Consider the following 20,662-nt stretch of genomic DNA (forward strand, 5'->3'; position numbering starts at 1 on the left):
TATCAAAGTAGTAGTTAGTAGTTCTTTTAAATTATCTCCATTTCAAAACCTGGCCCTGACACCATGTGGGTGGAAAACCAAATCTCAGCTTTGATTACTCCTCTATAAAAATCTTATTGCTTATATAAATTTGGAATATTTGTTGTTATTAACATTAGGTAATGATTTATTTTTTTAATTCACCAGTAGGTGTGGTTTGTTGGCTACATGCTCGTAAATTTCTAAGCTGCTACCTCTAAAAATATCATTTAATTATTATATTATATAAAATTAAAATTAATATCCAATAACTCTAAGTATTATATTTTATAAAGTTTATTAATAATCACTTGAAGTAGAAGAAATAAACAGAACAAAAGTAAAAACTTGAGTAGAAAAACACCTGAGTAAAGTTCTCCAGCCTCTCACCTCACCCCACCTCCACCAGCTGCTTTTCAGGGAGAAGAGAATGAGAGGTGGGGCTACACAAAATTTATGTCCTCCCAACATTAGCATGTAACCTGAGAAGGAACATGGGAAGCTGGGAAAGAGAGTTTCTGGAGAGAGAATTCTAATTATACAGTTATGTGTTTCTTAAAAACTCTAATATGTACATAGACATACATACACACATGTGTGTATTTATATATATATATATATATATATATATATATATATATATAATTTTACTTCAGTGGATCTAAAATCTTAGCAATGAGAGTATTGCCTTCAATAGTGATGATTACTACCCACCCAAACTTTCTTATCCACAATTTGGAGTGGCTTTTATTCCCCTTCTTAGATATAAATCACTGTTGGTAATATGCCTAGATGCTTTCCAAAAAGTGCCACATTTGTGCATGTGAGGATCATTTAAGATTTCTTCATAGATACAAATGAATCATTTTGTTTGATGATCTGATTCTTGATTTGAAATTATACATAGAAGTGGGAGATGTATGCTCACCCAAGGACTGGCCACTTCCATAACGTATATCCTATTCAGAAATAAGTTGAAAGTGAAATTTACTTGAAATCAGAAATTATTCCACATATTTCTTCTGGTAGATTAGCTGATGTCGATTGTGCTACAGCTCAGAAAACAGTGTCATCTCAGTGGGATCCATGGGTATTCAAAAAAGATAGAGTTAATACTCTACAAAGAGGGAAAAGTAGATAAGGAATGCTGTTCAGTAATTTTCAGTTGTATCTGACTTTTGCTAACCCTGAGGAAACTGAGGCAAACAGGATTAAATGACTTGCCCAGGGTCATCCAGCTGGTATGTATGGGACACTAGATTAACACTTGTCTTCTTGACTCTAGTCTTTATCTACTATGACATTTAATTGCTCTGATTAAGGAATATTTATTACTTAAATTCTGATCTGTAGATTTTTGACAAATTTATTATGCTAATCCATCAGTATTGTATAATGTATAATACATATGCATATATATATATATATATATAAAGGAGGAAGATAACAGTATGGTTTATGTTTGGGGTACTGTATAGTGCTTTCAGCAATTCTATACTGTCTCTCTGACATAAAAGGCTATCTTTTTAGCAAAATTATTCTCATAATGTTGTTATAGGGCTGACTTGTAGAATTTTATAATTGCAAAGAAATAAAAATATGAATTACTCAAAAGGTAATAGAGTAATGTAGGTGGATGTGATTAGGCCAAAGAATAGTGACATGACCAGGGATAGAAATAGATATAAAGTTAATTTAAGTGTTTCAAAGTACTTTTCCCCCCAAGAAATATAAACACACACACAAATATATATTAATATATTTTTCTGCTCTAAGGGGAAAAAAAGCATATATCTATTGATAGATACATGTCCAAATATCCTTTCATGAAACATAATTAGGGGGTAAAGCTGCCTTTAAAGTGAATGCAATTAACACATTTATTGGAAGTCATTATTTTAGCTTGGTATAGTGCTTATCAATATTATTCATTTTCACTTATTCACTGAATCTAAATTTCTGGCATGATTTGCTCCCCCTCAATACACATCCTTATTGATCATACTGTCCCCTCATCATCTTGATAATTATTCCTCTTTTTTTTTTTTGCTCCAAGGAAAACAGTTTAATTTCTTATTTTCCATTTGAAAATTGAATAACATTATTTGGTAGATATAGAGAAATGAATGGAGATACTACAGTTTATTCTAGTTTCAGTAAAATGCTTTTTGGCAGCTTCTATACTTGATCATGTAAAATGAAATAATCTGTACAAAAGCTTTGAATAAGTTGTTTCTATACAGCATTTAAAGATTATTATGGAAAAAAATCAGAACACCATCAGTTTCCATAATATATCATGTTTGTGAAGGAAGAAAATTATTTTCTGGATTCTTCACAAATTTTGTGCTTTGGCGTTACAAAACTAAGACCTTTTGGATTTTGATTTATGCATTACATTTTTAAACAATAATTTCTCATGCTAAATTTTTGTAACCCTACTTAAAGTGTGGGGCATAGTATTTTATCTAAAGTATTTTTTACAACTCCTTTTAAAGTAGGATTTTTAATTCAAAATAAAAATAAGAGAGTTTATACAGAAAAATTATCAAGCATTTCCATGAAATGCAAAAAGTCTCATGTAGATCTGTAAAAGTTCCAATGCCAAATTACAAAAACAATAAGCTATTTATGCAAACATATATTTGTACATGTATCATTTGTCTAAAGCATAATTGTATTTACAGTCTTTGTGCAACAAATGTTGTTTAAAAGAAGGTGCCGATGCAGTAAATATCCAATTAGAGCAGTGAAAAGCAAGCAAGAGCTAATGGGCAAGAGAGAAAGAGCTGAACCAGCAGCCAAGATCAATCAGGGTAACATAGAGCCTTTGCAAAAAGCCAGCATCTTTAATTAACATCCTTGTATTTCACTAATAACTTTGCATGTTCATAAGCTTTCCTTATTGATTTCAGTTATTTCCCATTTTTTCCTTGTGGATTTATGGTTTCTTGACATATTGTAAAATTAAGGGAAACATTGCAATGTACTCATTAATTGAATGCCTTTCTGAAACTGAAACTTAGCCTGAGTTAAAAAAAAAACTGAAAAAATAAAAAGTAAACAAAAACTGACCTATTCTAAAGAAAATAAAAATTTCCCAAGGCAATAATAATTCTAATATAAATTGACTATTACATTCATTGCACTTTAATTACTATACCTAATGATTGAAAAAGCCTAAATGATTTTGTTTTTTCCTTGTGGAGAAATGTTCATCTTCTTTGCTCTATGGACATGACAGTTCAAATCTATACAACACATATATATTGACTGCTTATTTTGTGATACTGATCAACTTCTAGGCATGCTCTTTTTTTCATAGAAATTTAGAAGAGTTCAAGGAAATAAAGAACAGGTGAAAAGAAGTCATTAAAATGCCAAAAATGTACCAGAGAAAGGATAAGATTTGTAGGAGATGAGCTTAAGGAAAATCATTGTAAAACAGAATAATCTTTGAAAGTTTCATGGAAAATATTTAATATTTTCTTTGGACTTAGCAGAACATGCATGGGTGGAATGGAGAGACTATTACAACTAAAAGAAGCAAAGCTATTGAGAAGATGAGAAAATTCTATTTATTAGGTAATATAATTTTTTAGTTTGAAGTATATCTTCCTTTGTTTTTCCATAAAATGGTGATAAATTACATTGAACCATTTATTCTCTATTCCAGAAGAAGTGGTAATTTAAATGATGGACCTGATAATATCTGGGTCATCTACATGTAGTTGACTTAATGAGATTTCTCAAAGAGTCAGAGAATGGAACCAATGATTTCATGATTTGGGGGATTGATTTCATCATTTTACCCAAAATACATTCAGGATTAGTTTTATCTCTGAATGAAAAAACTCCATGTACCAAGTCAAACTATGTACTCTCTCTAGAATTTATAGTTTTAGAGAGTTGCCTTGTATACTGAGATTAAATAACATGCTGTTTGGAATGGGCTTGCTGCCAGTACTCTCTTAGTTTTGACTCATAGTGGGTTGAAATGAGGCACCCATAGATCTCTGAATAATAAAAGATTTGCTTAGCCTTCACATAGCAAGAATTCACAACATGGATAGAGTAATATTTAGCTTCAGGAGACACCTCTCACCTTTTCTCCAAATAGAAATGAATATGATCAGTAAAGCAGAGTGTAGAACTTTCATCATTTGTAGGCACCCACCAAGTTCCAAAGGATTCAGGTCCAATGGGGTGGGATATTCCTTGCCCAAGAATACCAGGAAGACATGTAAACACTACCTGTGGCTACCATGAAGCAAAGGAGGCAAAGCTTGAAACTTCTTAACCCCCAGACCAAGTAAGACTGGAAGCCTTTTAGAGGCTAACCCATGTTGCAGTAAGAGATGTCACTCTGTAGGGTAGATACTGGTCCTTTCATACTTGCCCCAGGTCAAACAGTGAGTATCAGAAGTTGTACTTGAAACCAGGTCTTCATGGCTCAAAGGCCATCTCTGCAGTTTACTGCACTGTCTCATTTTCACTATAAAAAAATGTATAAATCATATCTCCAGATATAATCACTTACCAATTAGTCACCCTGTAAGCAGCTGATCTTTCTGTGAACTTCTGGGTAATATATTCCATGCAGCTTTTGAATTTATTATTAAATCTTTTGTTTATATATAACATTATTGTTGAAATAGCCACCCTCACTCTATTTGAAACGGGAACTGAAAGTGAAGGTTTGAAATTCTTGTTAGAAACACCCACAACTTAGTTACCTGGCCTTTGGACATGAAAGCAAATTAAAAGAAAGCACACTCATTTTTTTTTTTTTGAGGCTTCAGTTTTGGCTTGATTGGTGCTTTGTTGCTAGATAATGGAAATCAGTGCAGAGAGGAGTTAAGGTGGATTGGGAAGAGGCAGCCAGGGAAACTCAGTGACCTTTCTCCTCAGCTTCTCCTACATCAGAAAAAAATATGTCCTTATAATTTTGAAATGAATTCCCAGAACATTAGATACCCTAATATTCAAATGCCAGGAGTGAATATAAATGAGATGATCCAATCATTTTAGAATTTCTGAACTCTTGCATAAGCAGCTTCATGGGGATGAAAATCATGTCAGTTATATGGAGGACAGTACAACTGTATGAATGAATCATCACCACTTCTAGTGGTAGACATGGGAGATGAGCAGGATGAACAGAAGAAAAAATGGTGCCGTCCAGGAAGAACAAAGAGGAATATTTTCTTTTAATTTAAAACTGTACAAAAGGTTAATGGATAACTTTTCCTGTTCTTTTTGTTTTAAGTTTGATGCTACCCTTGAAAGAGTCCCAAAAGACATAATGACTTTTTGATTTAGTTTTCTTTTGTGTGTGTGTGTGTGTGTGTGTGTGTGTCTGTTAATCTATCTGTTTTTCAAAATACTGTTGGAAATGAGGGTGGGGAAAAATGAAAAGAAAGGGAAGGGAATGTCATTGCCATGAAAGCATAATTTAATTACCATTTTCTACTCTATTGTTAAATGAAAATCTTTGACTGCTTGGAGTCATGTCATTTCCAGTAAGGTTTTACACACTGCCAATATTGTTCTGAAACTTCTCAGTCTGTAGTGCTATTGAGAGTCTGCCAAACGGTCCATAATCTCTCCCTTGGGGTCCTGTGCATGAACAGTTATTGGAATATGGCAATTTATTGAATGTCTCAAGAACTTTGGTGATGCTTGTAGCCTATTAATTAAGAAGAATTTCCCTAGTGGTCAAAAGTCTGGTTCGAAGGCAGTTCTAAGGTACCTCATTGAGTCATCATGCATGGCTTTGTAAAATTGATTAAATAAAGTTTCATAATTGTACAAAGCAGCTGGTGATAAGGAACAGACCAGACAAGATACCTTCAAGTGTGATGTAACTCACAATATCATCACTGCATAGCCTTGGGATCTTAGTGAATTCTATGAATTTATCTAGGACTAAGTGTTAATGCTAATTAGTCATTCCCCAAATCTTGGGCCTGATAATGTCACCTGGCATTACATGTCAATGTCATTGTATGAATAATGGGTGGAAGTTTGGCAGTCATTTATTCCAAATCTGACACCTTTATCTAAGATGAGACATTTGCAACTTCACTGAAGCATTAGACTGTCTTCCTAACCTGGGAATGGATGGTAGATAGTGCTACATAGTCCAACTGCCATTCTGAGACAATTTTGACAAATATTGTGCCTTCACCAAAAGGCAGTATCATGAGAATACAATAACTAGCTACGTTTTTCACATTTATTTTTAAAAATAACATGACAACAGTTAAAATCATCTATTTGGCTCTTCTATATAGTTTATGGGGAAAATGAGGCAATGAAATAGCATCTAAAAAGCCAAGGAAAACTTGCCATTCTTATTTAAAGAATATCACCACATTCATTCCAATCTGAAGCAATTTAATCAAACTAGCATTAAAGTGTTTACTATATGCAAATCATTGTACTAGATATTTGTAATATAAAGATAAAATGCAAAACATTCCCTTTCCCCAAGTAGTTTCCATTCTGTTGTGTGTGAGGAGGGGAATAAAGATGCCACAAATAATCAGGGAAACATATACTTGAAATTTTGAGGTGGATAAGAGAATCCCCAAGCAGAGGGAACAGGAAGGGCTCACAGTAAGAGGTGATAACATAAGCCTTGAAGGGAGCTTGATACTCTGATGGAAAAATAATGTGGAAGTTCAATTTAAGCATTGGAGACAGTTTTTGAAAAAGGCAAAAAAGCTGGCGATAGAGTACTGAATTTGAGGAAGATCCAAAAAGAGCATAAAATAAGATTTTCTACTCTTCATGACTTCAAGAGTTCACATTTAGTTCATGATCTTCCACTTTAGGAGGCATGATATAATACATAAACCTTTAGGGGCAGTGATGAGGAGAACACATGCATTTTTAAACTGTGGCCATCACATTTCCAGAAATCTGAAGGAGGTTTTTAAGCTAAAGCTATCTATATTAAGGAGCTCATTCCTCATTATCCTGCTGTTTCATCTTTGAATCACTGTCTTTCCAGAGAATAGGAAACGTTCTCCCAAAACGCAGTTCATTATATCCCCACATTACCAATGCCTTTTACTCTGAGAAAGTGCTGATATTTCTTACTCTGGAACCACATAGAAAGCAACAGAGAGTGACTCTACCAATGGGAGGAAATAAACTATCCAGAATATATAGCTATTTTCTTTTTGAAAATATACAGGAATTTTCTCAAATCTTACTCAGTAGCCCGCCTCTTCATTTTAGCCTTCTAATCTTCAATAACTTTATCCTTCCATATCATCAAAATCATCTATTGACAGCTAGATATTATGGTAAGTAGAGTTCTGGGCCTTGAATCAGGAAGAACTAAGTTCCTATGCAGGCTGGAATACTTATTAGATTTGAGACCTTAGATAAGTAATTTCATCTCTGCCTCACTTTTCGCAACATTAAAATGGGGGTGATAATAGCATCCACCTCCCAGGGTTGTTGTGAGAATCAAATGAGATATTTGTATAGTGTTTAGTAATGCCTGATATATAGTAGGTATTTAATAAGAATTGTTTCTATGCTTTATTAAAGTTCAAAGTCAGACAGCTTGAAAGAATAGAAATAACATTGAATTTGAAGTTAGAAAAAATCTTGATTTGAATCTCTTATCTTCCATGCATATTCCCTATGTCACTTTCAGCAAGCCAACTAACTTTTCTGAATTTTAATTTCCACATTTACTAAATAAGAATGTTAAATGTTTTAAAAAGCAACATGGTATGGTTGATGGGGAGTTAGTCTTCAAGGTCAGGAAGAGCTGAATTCAAGTCCTTTCTCTGACTCTGTGCAAGTCACTTAAACTCTCACTGTTCTTGGCCATTGGTGTCAAAAGTCATATAGACATGAGGACTACTAAATCATAAACTACTAGACCATAAACTAGACCAAACCATGTATAATGATCCGTGCAGGATTGCATTTTGTCTTAGAAAACAATATATTACTATTATCTGTGTTCCATTGTGTTTTATTTTTTAAAATATTTTCCACTTTGAGAAAGTTCCACATGGAGAGTACATGCTGTGAGCAGCATTTTTTGCCCCTTTAACTCTAGGCAATTCTTTCTGATGAAAAATTATAGAGAAGGTGCTGATTTGGGTTGATAGAAGCAAATTTCTAACCTGAGATTTCCATAATTCAATGAAATTACAGGTCCAATCCCTTTTCTAAGCCCTATCCAAATAATATCTGTAGTCCACGCCTCACAAAGTCATTAAATGGCCTAGGTGAAAAGAAGAAGAAAAAAAATAAGGAAAGTACTTCATAAGCCTTTGAGTGTTATCAAATGTGAACTATCCAATATGAGGGCAGTCCTAATAATTGTTGTCTCTGTTAAAGATGCGACCAAGTAGAATATGGGAAACAATATAATGCTAACTCCTGGAACAACTGTACAGGATCACCAACTAAAATCTCAGAGGTATAGTAGTTGCTCCATGAATGAAGATGATATATTATAGAAGCATTCTTTTTGTCAGAAATACAATAATATGAAGAACAAAAGTCTGTTACTGGCTGTCAGAGAAAAAAGAGTTATTAAAAACTGAATAAAATAAAATCTTGTGTGATAGAAAACATAAACTATGGAGATGCTGTGCTATATAGTGGAAAGAACCCTGACCTGTAATTCATGAGACAGTGGTTCTAATTCTGACCCTTCCACTAGCTGCTGAATTCTCACTCATTTTCAGTATCTATAAAATGAGGGGTTTGAACTGAGTGATGTTTAGGTTGCTTTCCAACTATAAAACATTTGAGTCTATGGATCTGGTAGTGTTGAGGTAAAACAAGAAGTTTAATATTGCAGTTTTTAGTGCGCCCAAGTCATGCTTATTCCGAGTAAGATCTAGGAGGATGTTGTTTCCTGTCAGACCTATTTTGGTATATGTTGGGTTCTCAATCCTTAAAGAAGACAATTGATGCCTAGGCTCCTTTAAGTATCTTAGAGACTAGAGAGACAGTGACTAGATCTTTGGAAGGCTCATATAGACCAGCATTCACCAGATAGATCAGCGTATCCTTCCTAGGGAAATAAATTATTTTCTTATGAGAAAATATGGACTTTTCTTTTGTCTCTTACCTCTCTAGGATCCATTTAGTTGTTCTAAAAAATTATTAAAGGAGGGCAAGTGTGCTTTAAGAAGTTTTAAAACCTCCATTTGTATTTCTAGAATAAAGTGTATGCTGATGTTGAGACAGAGTATAGAAAAGGACATGGGGGAGGTTGGAGTCATCCCTGTTTATCATGCCAAGGAAAGGTTTTCAAATTTATTGAGATCCTTTAATCTGGTGCCTCAGTGCCACAGAGGTTATCTTGTCAAGGAGGTATAGTCTTAAAGACAATACCATCAATGAGCTCTGGTAGTTGCTACTAAGCTAAGCATGTCCAGGAAAGGATTTTATGTCTCTCATCCAAATATTAATTTGGTTAAGTTTGTACAGGCTAATCAACATAAAACTTACTACTAAGCTTATATATATATATATATACATATATATATATATAAATGCATGGGTATAGGTATATGAGTATGACTTTTATATAGAGATATTACTTTTTGTGTGTACACGTGTGCATCAATGTTACATATATCCATATCAACTTATTTTGCCCGTCTATTAAGGCTTGGGTTAAAAACGTTTCCACATCAGTGGAATAAAAAACCATTTTTGAAGTATTCAATGAAATAGGCTTCCTTTTTTAAAAAGGGATGAATGAACAAATCACTTCACCAGCTGACTTCATATGAAGGCACTTCACATCTAGGGACTTTTCTAATTAAGGCACCTGGATACTTGAAGAGAGAGGCATGTTATCTTTGTCCTTTTCTTTGGGAGTGTAGCGGGAATGGAGGTAGAGGCCAATCTGAAAAGACTACCCTAATATTGTGATGCTTCTCTCATATATTTTCTTTCCCAAGCTGAGCTGTCTTCCCAACAGGATAGCCTGTGTGAAGGATTCTTTAAACCTTTAAGCATCACCCTTGGAGAGCTCTTGGATATTCATAATGAAACCCTAATTCTGCTTTCAAAGCCCCCAACCCCATTACAATGAACACTTAAACTTCCGAGTGTTTACCTTTTTCAGTTCACCAATCACTATTAATGGTGTGTTAAACAAATGAGTGGACCAGTTAGAATCCCACCAAAATGTATTTAATATATCCCTATGCAGTAATTAAGAAAGGATACTAAATACTAAAAAATGCTAATGAAATAATATACAAGTCAGGATAGAAACTAATAAAACCAAAGTAATTATGTTAATGTTACTGTGGAGGCCATGTAAGTCATCTTGGTGCATTTAGGTTCATTTTAGTTTTGTGTCTCGATCTTAATGATGTATGAGTATGGTTGTGGGGTACTTAATTTATATCAAGTATGTGAAGTTCATCAATCTATCCAGAAGAATTAAACATGTTTGCTTTGTAAAAACCTTCATTTTTGTCCCATAGTACTGTCTGCAAGAGTTATAAATGAATAAGAACTTCAGTCTACAAACTAAAAAGTGTATAAACTTCTCGTAGGTGTAATACTTGCCTGCTTAGAGATGAAACTTGTTGTTTGGTTACTTTTGCTTATTTCTTTGCTTTCATGTTTCAATCCTTGAGGTGTCTGCATTTCATCAGTGTGGATATTCTCTCCAACAATGTAAAACTACAAACTCCTCCACTATAGGGGCTTCCAGGTTTGCTATGGCCAGGAAGGTTACAATGCCCAAATAGGATCTGACTAATCCTCATCTGGCAGAATCCATCACCTGGTGCATGCTTTAAGGCTTTTGGTCTTGAGGACCACTTCCAGATTCTGTGCAGAGGAATATTTCATGGGAAATTAAAGTCATTGTTCCCTATTCTTACATAATTATCCATAAATTTATTTCTTTATCTCTCAAATAATTACTTGCAAGATATTTCCTACTTATTAACGCTTCAATTGGTTGGTCATAGGATAATATTGAGATTAAATAGCAATGTTCTCTTGTGCCACACATATTTCTTCTCCAATGAATAATCTTTATTTTCTCAATCACAGAAAATGCTTACCATATCATGGTGTCACTGGGAATGTACAAGATCACTGTGAACTCTGCAGTACAGTTGTACTGATTGATTTGCTATTTCTCACACATGGTAATACATCGATAGATTCTGCTTTTCCCCTGCTTGTCCTCTGTTCCTTCAATACTCTCCTCCCTGACAACTATCTCCTGGCTTCCCTGGCTTCTTTCAAGACTCAGCTCAAACCTCATCTTCTGCTGGGGGTTTCCCTTCCATACCTGCCTCCCTCTTGGTGTCTTCCTTCTGCTATTAACCTTCATTTACTTTACAGACACACACACACACACACACACACCACACACAAATTTTATATCATGTATTAATGTGTATAGAGATAGGTATAGAGGATAGATATTGTTTGTCTAAAGGGATGTCCATCAACTAAAGAATGGCTGAACAAACTGTGTTATATGATGGTGATGGAATACTATTGTCCTATGAATGATGAAAAGGATGATTTCAAAAAGAGCTGAAAAGACCTACATGAACTAATTCAGAGTGAAATAAGCAGAACCGAGAAAACAACGTACACAGTAACAGCAATACTGTGGAATGATCAAATGTGATAGACTTAGCTACTGTTGGCAATACACTGTTGCAAGACAATTCTGAGGAATTTATGAAAAAGAATGCTGTCCACCTCTAGAGAAAGAACTGTTGGAGTAGTAATGCTGATGAAAGCATAACATTTTTCACTTGTTTGTTTGGGTATATGTTTTGGGGTTGTGGCTTTATAAGATTATTCACTTATAAAAATTAACAATATGGAAATGTTTTACATGTGATACATACACAACCCAGATTGAATTGCTTGCCAGCTCTAGGAGGGAGGGAGACAATTTGGATCATATAACTTTGCAAAACTTATGTGGAAATTTATTACATGTAATTGGTAAAAAAATGAATAAAAAGATGCTTGTGTTTATGGGTACATATGTGTTGTATATGTATATTGTAATATATGTACATGTGTATGGCATCTTGTCTTCCACATTAGGATAAGGGCAGTGACCATTTTCTTTTCTTTTTTTTAACACAGCTTTGAGCACAGTGCCTAGCACAAAGTAACAGCTTATTACATGCCTGTTGCCTGTTTTGAACACATGACCAAGTACAATTTAAAGCATTCATATAGCCCATTAGATTCCTCAGATCATCCCCTCCAATTCTCCCACCTTCAAAAGACACTGAAACTATTTAACACACACTCCCTAAGTATATTACCTATATTATCTAAGCAACTCAGAGGAAAGGAAAGTTACTATTTAGTAGAGTTGCTAAGGTCTAGATCTCTAATTTTAGAGCAGGACTTTTTCCTCTGCAAATTGCACAAAGTTAAAGGAATATTCCTCTGTAATGCTGAAGCCTAATCAAATATATATATATATATATATATATATATATATATATATATATGTGTGTGTGTGTGTGTGTGTGTGTGCATATACAATTACACATATATGTGTGTATCTATTTTTATGTACAAAAAGGGTAAGTCCTGATCCATGAGAACAATGAGTTGTATAAAGAAATTTATTCTTATTCCTTTGGGCTTAGAACCAATTAAATTATTTTACATAAATATAACAAAATATTTCAAATTCAAGTACATGTGACCACTTTATGTGATTCATTATTTGCATTGACTATGATTTATTAGTCATACTATTCTAGACCTAGCAGTGGGTTTTTCTTTCATTCTATCTATTTATCTATCATCAACCTATCTCCTTTGAAACAAAATTATACTGCTTTAGCCATTGTCTTAGATATTTTTCATTCTTATGTAGATACCTGCTCCTTTCATATTAACCAAAATACTATTGCATTTTTTATTTTAGTGTCTATAACATTTTATTGGAACATAGTCATGCTAGTCTGTTTATACATTCTTTTTTAATTATTTTATTTATTTCAGTGCTGAACTCTCCCCCACTTTTCTCCCCCTCACCCATTGAGAAATCAAAAAAATTCATCACAAAAACTATTTGGAATCATTACAGCCATGATTACTTATATATTCAAACACCTATATTTAGCAAAACAAAACAAATTCCTACATTAGCTATGACATACAAGTATGCATAAACAAATATATATCAATAGGCATACATGTGTGCATACTTCATTCCACACTATAAATCTGTCACTTCTATGTCTGATGGTAGATAGAATGTTTCATCATGAGTTCTTTGTTTAAGTGGAGTTAGTTATAGCTTATTATTGGTTAGCCTTCCTAAATCTTTCAAAGTTGTATGTTTTTATAGAGTTGCTAAATTGTAAAATTGTTCCTCTGGTTTTACTTGCTTTATTTTGTATCAGTTCCTACAAGTCTTCCCAGGATTTTCTAAAACTATCCTCTTAATAAAAAAAAATGGAATAGTATTAATGAAGAAGGAAGGTTTCTGCTAATCATAAAGCAAACTAGAAAAAATATCCATTGAATGATACATATACATTCATTTTCATTACATATATGTGGGATTTTGTCTCTTTTTTATTAAGAAGTAAAATCTTAGGGGAGAAAAGAAATAAAAATAACTTAATACATTCAAAATAGCTCTTCAAATTTCATATGAAACAATAGGAAATTGATTTAGCTAAACTTTATGTAACTGATTTGAAAAAAAATGGTTGTGTTTATTGCAGAATTTTTATTTTTGATCAACACAGCTAGAATTTCAACTTCTTCCCCTAAACAATAGGCTATTTTCACACATAAACTAAAAGAACAAATGATAACCCTAGGATTTAACTGTCTTAGAAAATATTGTTTGCCAGATATGCCCAAGTATGATTTTCTTAATTTATGATAATATGTGAGTAATATTTTTAAAAGCAGTTCAGGGTCAATTTTTAGATTTTGGGGGGGAGCTTGGTGACTCACTAGATTGAGAGCCAAATTTAGAGATAGGAGATTCTGGGTTCAAATCTGACCTCATACACTTACAAGTTGTGTGACTCTGGGAAAGTCACTGAAACACCATCTCCAAGCCCCTACCATTCTTCTGCTTTGGAACTAATACACAGCTTTGATTCTAAAGTGGAAGATAAAGGTTTAAAAAGTTTTTAATTAGTTTTCTCATGTGATATGTATAATATTATACATAATTCACATGTATTTACATATGCATATATAGATGTGTGTATACATATGTACATTTGCATGTATGCATAAATGAATAGGTATAAGCATATATATTTATAATATCACATAATTCAACTCCAGTTCACTTCTTTAACTTGATAAGTTTATACTGCCTTGAATTGTCTTCTTAACAAATTTGATATTTTTGCAAATTAAACTCAGAACAGGAACATTACCCCTAGGGCTACACTCTGCTAGAAATATCAATCCCATGCATTGTTTACATCTGCCAAAAACATGACCTTATTTCTTTTTTCATATGAAAATATGGGCAATTTTTATGAAAAGTTCAGGATCATTTCATAGGTGTGTGTTGGATGCCCATTATCACCTCTATTATTTAATATTGTACTAGTAACACTAGCAGTGACAATTAGAGAAGAAAAAGAAATTGAAGGGATTAAAGTAGGCAAAGAAGAGACTAAACTATCACTCTTTGCAGATGATATGGTGGTCTACTTAAAGAATCCTGGAGAATCAACTAAAAAGCTAGTGAAAATAATTAACAACTTTAGCAAAGTTGGAGGATACAAAATAAATCCACATAACTCATCAGCATTTCTATATATTTCCTTAGGTGTGTGTATACATGTTTACACATGTGCAGTTGTGTTTAGTACATAATTTCTACTGCAAATTTTGTATCATTATAACTGGAAACTCTAGTTGTCTTATTAACAATTAGCCAATTTTCATAGATTCACCTCAGAACATGAACGCTAAACTTGAGATTATACACTATTAGAAAGTATTTTTCATTGTTTGCATATATTAAAAGTATGAACTAAATTTTCTAGGAAAATATGAAAATATATTTAAAAGATATTGAGTCCATTTTAAATTTTCTTATGATTTATGCAAAAACCACATGCTTCAATCTTATTCAACAATATCAAGCTTGATCAATTTACATGCAAACAAAAACTTTATTTAAATCATGGGAAAGTGCTGTTTTTTATAGTCTTCACAAATCTTGTCATCTTAAATATAATATAAAAACTAAAAATATATGTCTTATTTAAATGTGATGTTTCAAGCAAGCTTAAGAATATCAAGACTGACCTCATATTAACATCTCATGTTGTTAATGTCTACTTAACACATGGTGAAATGCCCATTTTCTACTCAAATTAGGAGAATATACTCACATTAACAGTCTGATCCTAATGGTTTGTTTATTTAACTCCTGGCTGTTGCCTTAATTAGAGACTATTGCCATGTCAAAGGACGATTTTTGAATGTTCTAAAATGGCATTTTTCCACTTTACTAGTTTTATTAGTTTTATTCATTCAACAAACATTTTTTCTGTGTTTCTTGTGTGTAGCTCAGTCCCTACTGAAGAGTTAACAATCTTATCATTAAGTTGAGAAAAGGAAAATCAGTAGACATAAGTGTTAATTTTGTGATTTTTAGATAATTAAATACCAATTATATAGAACAAAATTATATGTAATTTCCTAAAGATCAAATAGAGGACTTATAAGGAACATTTCAAATAATTCAGAGCCCTAAAACTCTAAAATTCATTTTCACAGTTCCAGGCTGTTCCATTTACCTTGTGAAATCTTAGGATATTAAAGATCATAGATTTATAGAATTTATCTGGCTTTGAGACAGCTACTGAGAAGGTCCAGTCTTTGACTGGGTCCTGATCCCAAGAAACCTCTTCTTTCACTGACTCCTGATCTCTATCCCTCCAAAACCCTCCAATAAGTGGACAGAGACTGAAAGGAAGAGAGTCCAAAAGAAGAATCATCACAGTCTCCTCATCTTAAGTGAGGCACCTGCTGGGCAGGGCTAAAGCCAGGGTTCATCGCTCTGAACCCCTCAGGGGCTTGAGGCCATTAAGCCCAAGTCATCTCAATTTTGGGGGGAGGATTTTAGACAGCTAGGGACTCCTCCTTCCTTTCCCCTTTGCCTCAACTTACCAACCTTTCCTAATTTCATCCTACATTCCTGTTACCTTAGAAGAAATTCTGTTATCCACTACAACTGGCTAAAGACTGAATAAAATGCAGTTATAACTGGGGGAAAGAGTGAGGGAATCTCTCTCTTCCCCTAAAAAAAAGAACTTTGCTGGGTAGAAACAGCTTAACTATGGGAGTAACAAGGCAGGTTTAGTGAGGGGCCACTATAGGCTGAAGGCTGAAGGAGGAAAAATCACAGACTCACCCTCCTTCTTCCTGGCCAAACTTCAATATCAGATACCCCTCCTTTGCCTTGCCTTGAGGGGGAGAGGACTCCATTCTCTCTCTCTCTCTCTCTCTCTCTCTCTCTCTCTCTCTCTCTCTCTCTCTCTCTCTCTCTCTCTCTCTCTCTCTCTTTCTCTCTCTCTCTCTCATACCATCAAATGCACTCATCTATTACTGATCATTAGGCTAAACTTTTTTGTTTTAATAAATAGTGGGAAAGAATCATACAAAAATTGAGTTGGTAAAAGTAAAAAGACTTGTAATGGGCAGCACCAAGTCTCTTTAGTTTCTAGTCCAGTAATCTTCATTATACAATAGTGCTATTTCTCAATATTAGAAACTAGATAGAAACTCAATTCAAAACTTACTGTCTTCTGATTGCTCAAATTGTGCTTTGCTTTGAGCTGTTTGCCATGGTTTGTTATTGATTTCCTCATATATTCCAGCTCTAAATTTCTGATCCTATAAATATGAATATGAGTGATATTATCATATGTAATAAAACACTGTATCTATTTCAGAGGTATTATGCAGCATATTCTGAAACTTTTAATAGCAATCTGAAGCTAAACATTAAAATCTTCAAATAAAAACTACAAATAAAGCATTCAGGAACAAAAGGAAATGTTTAAGGTTACTTTGCATTTTTTTTTTAGCATTGGCTACATCTGAATTTCTACAACATTGTTGTTTTCCCCTCAAAGTTCTGTTCATCAGGAAGCCTCTCTTTAATTTGTTTTACCATTTCCCCAAGAGTGTTCAATAAAGAATATTGATTTGACTTTGGGAAAATATTGTTCATTTACAGTATAAAAATTGGGAAATTTTTTATCTTTTCTGAGAGAAACTGTTCATTTTTATAACCCAATAGACTTCATATGATATAATCATGAGGCAGTGCTAGTAAACTCCACTAAAGATGTTGTTTTTCATTCTCCTTCCTTGATAAATAGAAATAGTGCCTGCCATACCTATTTTACATAGTTTTCATGATCAAATGTGATTTGAAGGTCTGAATACCTAATCCAATCTTATTCAATATAAAAACATTTATTAAAGGCCTAAGGGGTGCAAAGATCTAGGCTAACATTATATAAATAAACATGAGTGTTTCATGTTTGTTAAGCTTCTGGTTTTGTGTTTAAATCCATGATTTCATGGGACTAATGTGAAAACCTTTAACCATCACCAAAACTTGTGTATCTGTAGAGTCCTAGATATATTCCTGAGTGACTGCCATGTTAATCAACTTGATTGTTGTCAAATAGCTGCCATATATAGGAAGTAGGACTGGAATACAAGTCTTCCGGTTTCCGGGTTGGCCCTGAATTCCACATCTGCCTCTGCAACCTCCTTGAGGGCAGGGCTGTTCTGACTTTGGGTTTTGTATTCCCTGATTAGTACAATGTTTGACTTATAGTAGATATTAAATGCTTATGGACTCTTCTATATACCATACTGCCTCTCTTCTTCTCAAAGTTCTATTTTATTATTTGTGTTCTTGAAACTCCTTAGGTGAATAAGCTTATCAGCTTTAATCAATGAGAGCAGTTAAATGGCTCAGTGGATGGAGTGCCAGACCTGGAGTCAAAATCTGGCCTGAGACAGTTTGTGTGAGCCTGGGCAAGTCACTTAATCCCATTTGCTTGACCCTTGCCTTTTTGTCTGAAGAGTTCTTTCTAAAATAGAAAGTAAGGGTTTCCAAAAAAATAGACCTCATTTTTTCACAGTCCCTAACTTACTGAAATATTTATCTTTTGCTGTACCTTTGTCATGCATGTTGTCTTTGTGTTTTACAGTGACCAAGACAGTCTGTGCTGAACAATGTGATGGCAGGTGCTATGGCCCGTATGTGAGTGACTGCTGCCACCGAGAATGTGCTGGAGGATGCTCAGGACCCAAAGATACAGACTGCTTTGTATGTTGAGGAGTTCTGATTTCTTTCCCCCCTGTCCCCCCCCCCTTCCTATTTGGCCCAATTCGTGCTGAAGCTCAAACATCTGAAAATCAAAAGAAAGAAACCTAATATGATCAAGATCAGAAAAATCTTATCCATGTCAAAATTGGAAAGAAAGATACCATTCCTTCAGGGTGGAGTTATCAGTTAGTGTCACTGTTTACTTTGGATTGTTGTCTGCTGTTCATTTAACTGAGATTTTATGTATAATATAATATATGGTTGAAAGCTTGTCTTGTAGAAGACAGTTTGAAGGACATCTCAACTAGTCACTGGGAAGAGAGGAAGGCTAGTTGTAGCCTTTCTTTGGAGAGATTTTATCCTCAGTGAATTTTGTCCCAAGTTTTTTTACAAATGCTTTCAAAGTTCTTCTGTATCTGAGATTGAATTCCTATATCTTTTGTGTGATTATATTAAGCTATTTTTTCTAAAATATATTTCAAAATATTAACAGATATTTTTATGAACTTATTTGTTTTCCTTGCCAGTTTATATGGCTTGCAAGCTTAAATTACCTATTAAAACATTTATGGGATTTACAAATACAGATTTAGAGCTATTTATATGCTAATCTGTATGTTTTTATCTTAAATGAAGACACTTTTACTCTCCTAAAATTAACTTTTATAGCTTGTTGGGACTCTTTTAAATTATACTTTAATATTTTCAATATTATTCTTTGTGTTCCCTCTGATATTTGAGAACATTTTGTAAGCTGTAGTTAAACCCAGCTCTCCATATTTTCCTATTTTTCCAATTAGTTTTAAATTAAAATCATATATATATATATATATAACAATCCATAATTTCTAAAAGGGTAAAAATTTGATATTTATTTTTATTTGTTCTTTTAAAACACGATTAAAAGAGAACATTCTTTTTTAAGTCATTTAGTAAAAACTTCAATTACCTAAAAACCTTCTAAAATTAAGGCAACTAATGTTTCAAACAGTAGCCAGTTTTGTAATTCACATAAAGTCTATCCTGATGAGAAGAAAAAAAAAAGTATGATAGGATGCTGAATGAGGAAAAAGCAGTCAAAATAGAAATAAACTTAGGAAGATATTTGAGCAGATTTTGCTTTGTCTACTACTATGTAATTGCATTTGAACCAGGACAAGCATTATGTATAACTACTTCATCACAAATTTACAAATGTGATTCTTTTCCAGGGTCACTAACCACCACAGACTTTTTATAGTATAATACTTATAAAAACATCCAAGCTAAAAATCCTTTAAAACTTTTGTGTAGATTCACTGTCTGGATGTATACCTTATGGTATACACTAATCTTCAGTTTCACTCATTTCTCTATTGTCCTGAAGTAATATGGGGATCCACTTTGGACTAAAGCATGGCAGATTTTAAAATGTAACACAAAAGCATTGGTCGGTGGACACTACTTAGAAAACGTAATTATTTTTTCCTCTAGGGCACTTTGCTTTCTTCCTAGGCATGCAATATATAATATTATATAATATATGCCAGTGTAGCACTTATAAGGGCACAGAGAACTTTCTGGTTATAAATTAAAACTTACTGAGTTTTCTAGATTGGTTTTTATTAGATTCTTCCTGCTAAATGTCATCTTAGGAAATAATATACCATCAGTATGCCTCATTCTCATTATGCATCAAGTAGACCATCACAAGGGAATTGTCATGTTTGTGATAAAGTGCTTGCTTAAACTACAATGGATATGGCAAATGTGTTTAGGAAACACAGCAAATTAATGCTTATTAATAAACTCGCTTACAATTTATGTTCCAATGAAAAGCTTTGCTTGGTTCACAACATTTGCTTTGCAAAGCCTAAAATATCTTGCTGTGAAAACTTTTTGTAATGTGAGAAAAGTCAGTTATCCATCTTTTTGCATGACAATATTGATGTGTATATTCACTTCTGCAAGCAAGTTCCACACTCTTCTGGCAGTTAAAGTATCGTTTTAATACATTGAGAAATTTTTTAATAATTTCAAAATTTAGGTGAAAATTTAAAAGCTGGACCATGTGATACAAAGGAAAAGGGAATCGTCCACTTTCTTTTAGGGCACTTCAAGTGAAATGTAGCCTAATGAGAAGACAGGAGACAAGCATTTTATAATTCAATCGCTGTCTTTCCATTGTTACTTCTTCTCATATTTATAGTATCTGTATCCTAAGAGTCACCTGCTAAGGTATTTTCCTTAGTCAAAAGTGAGTGATGATCAAGCTTAAATGAAAACAAAAACTTCAACCATTCACTTATT

The 20,662-nt window shown here is 33.5% G+C and overlaps 1 protein-coding gene across 4 annotated transcripts in view; it reads left to right on the plus strand.

Annotated features, from left to right (window-relative positions):
• The window catches only part of ERBB4 (erb-b2 receptor tyrosine kinase 4), a 1,424,132-nt gene that overhangs the window by 983,926 nt on the left and 419,544 nt on the right, over nucleotides 1-20,662 (plus strand). For all 4 annotated transcript variants that reach the window (XM_056807930.1, XM_001369059.5, XM_056807929.1 and 1 more), the window contains exon 6: nucleotides 18,255-18,373. In XM_056807930.1, the coding sequence (XP_056663908.1) occupies nucleotides 18,255-18,373 (119 nt within the window). The remainder of the gene's footprint in view (nucleotides 1-18,254; nucleotides 18,374-20,662) is intronic.

This window comes from Monodelphis domestica, chromosome 8, assembly GCF_027887165.1.
Source record: "Monodelphis domestica isolate mMonDom1 chromosome 8, mMonDom1.pri, whole genome shotgun sequence".
Lineage (NCBI taxonomy): Eukaryota > Metazoa > Chordata > Mammalia > Didelphimorphia > Didelphidae > Monodelphis > Monodelphis domestica.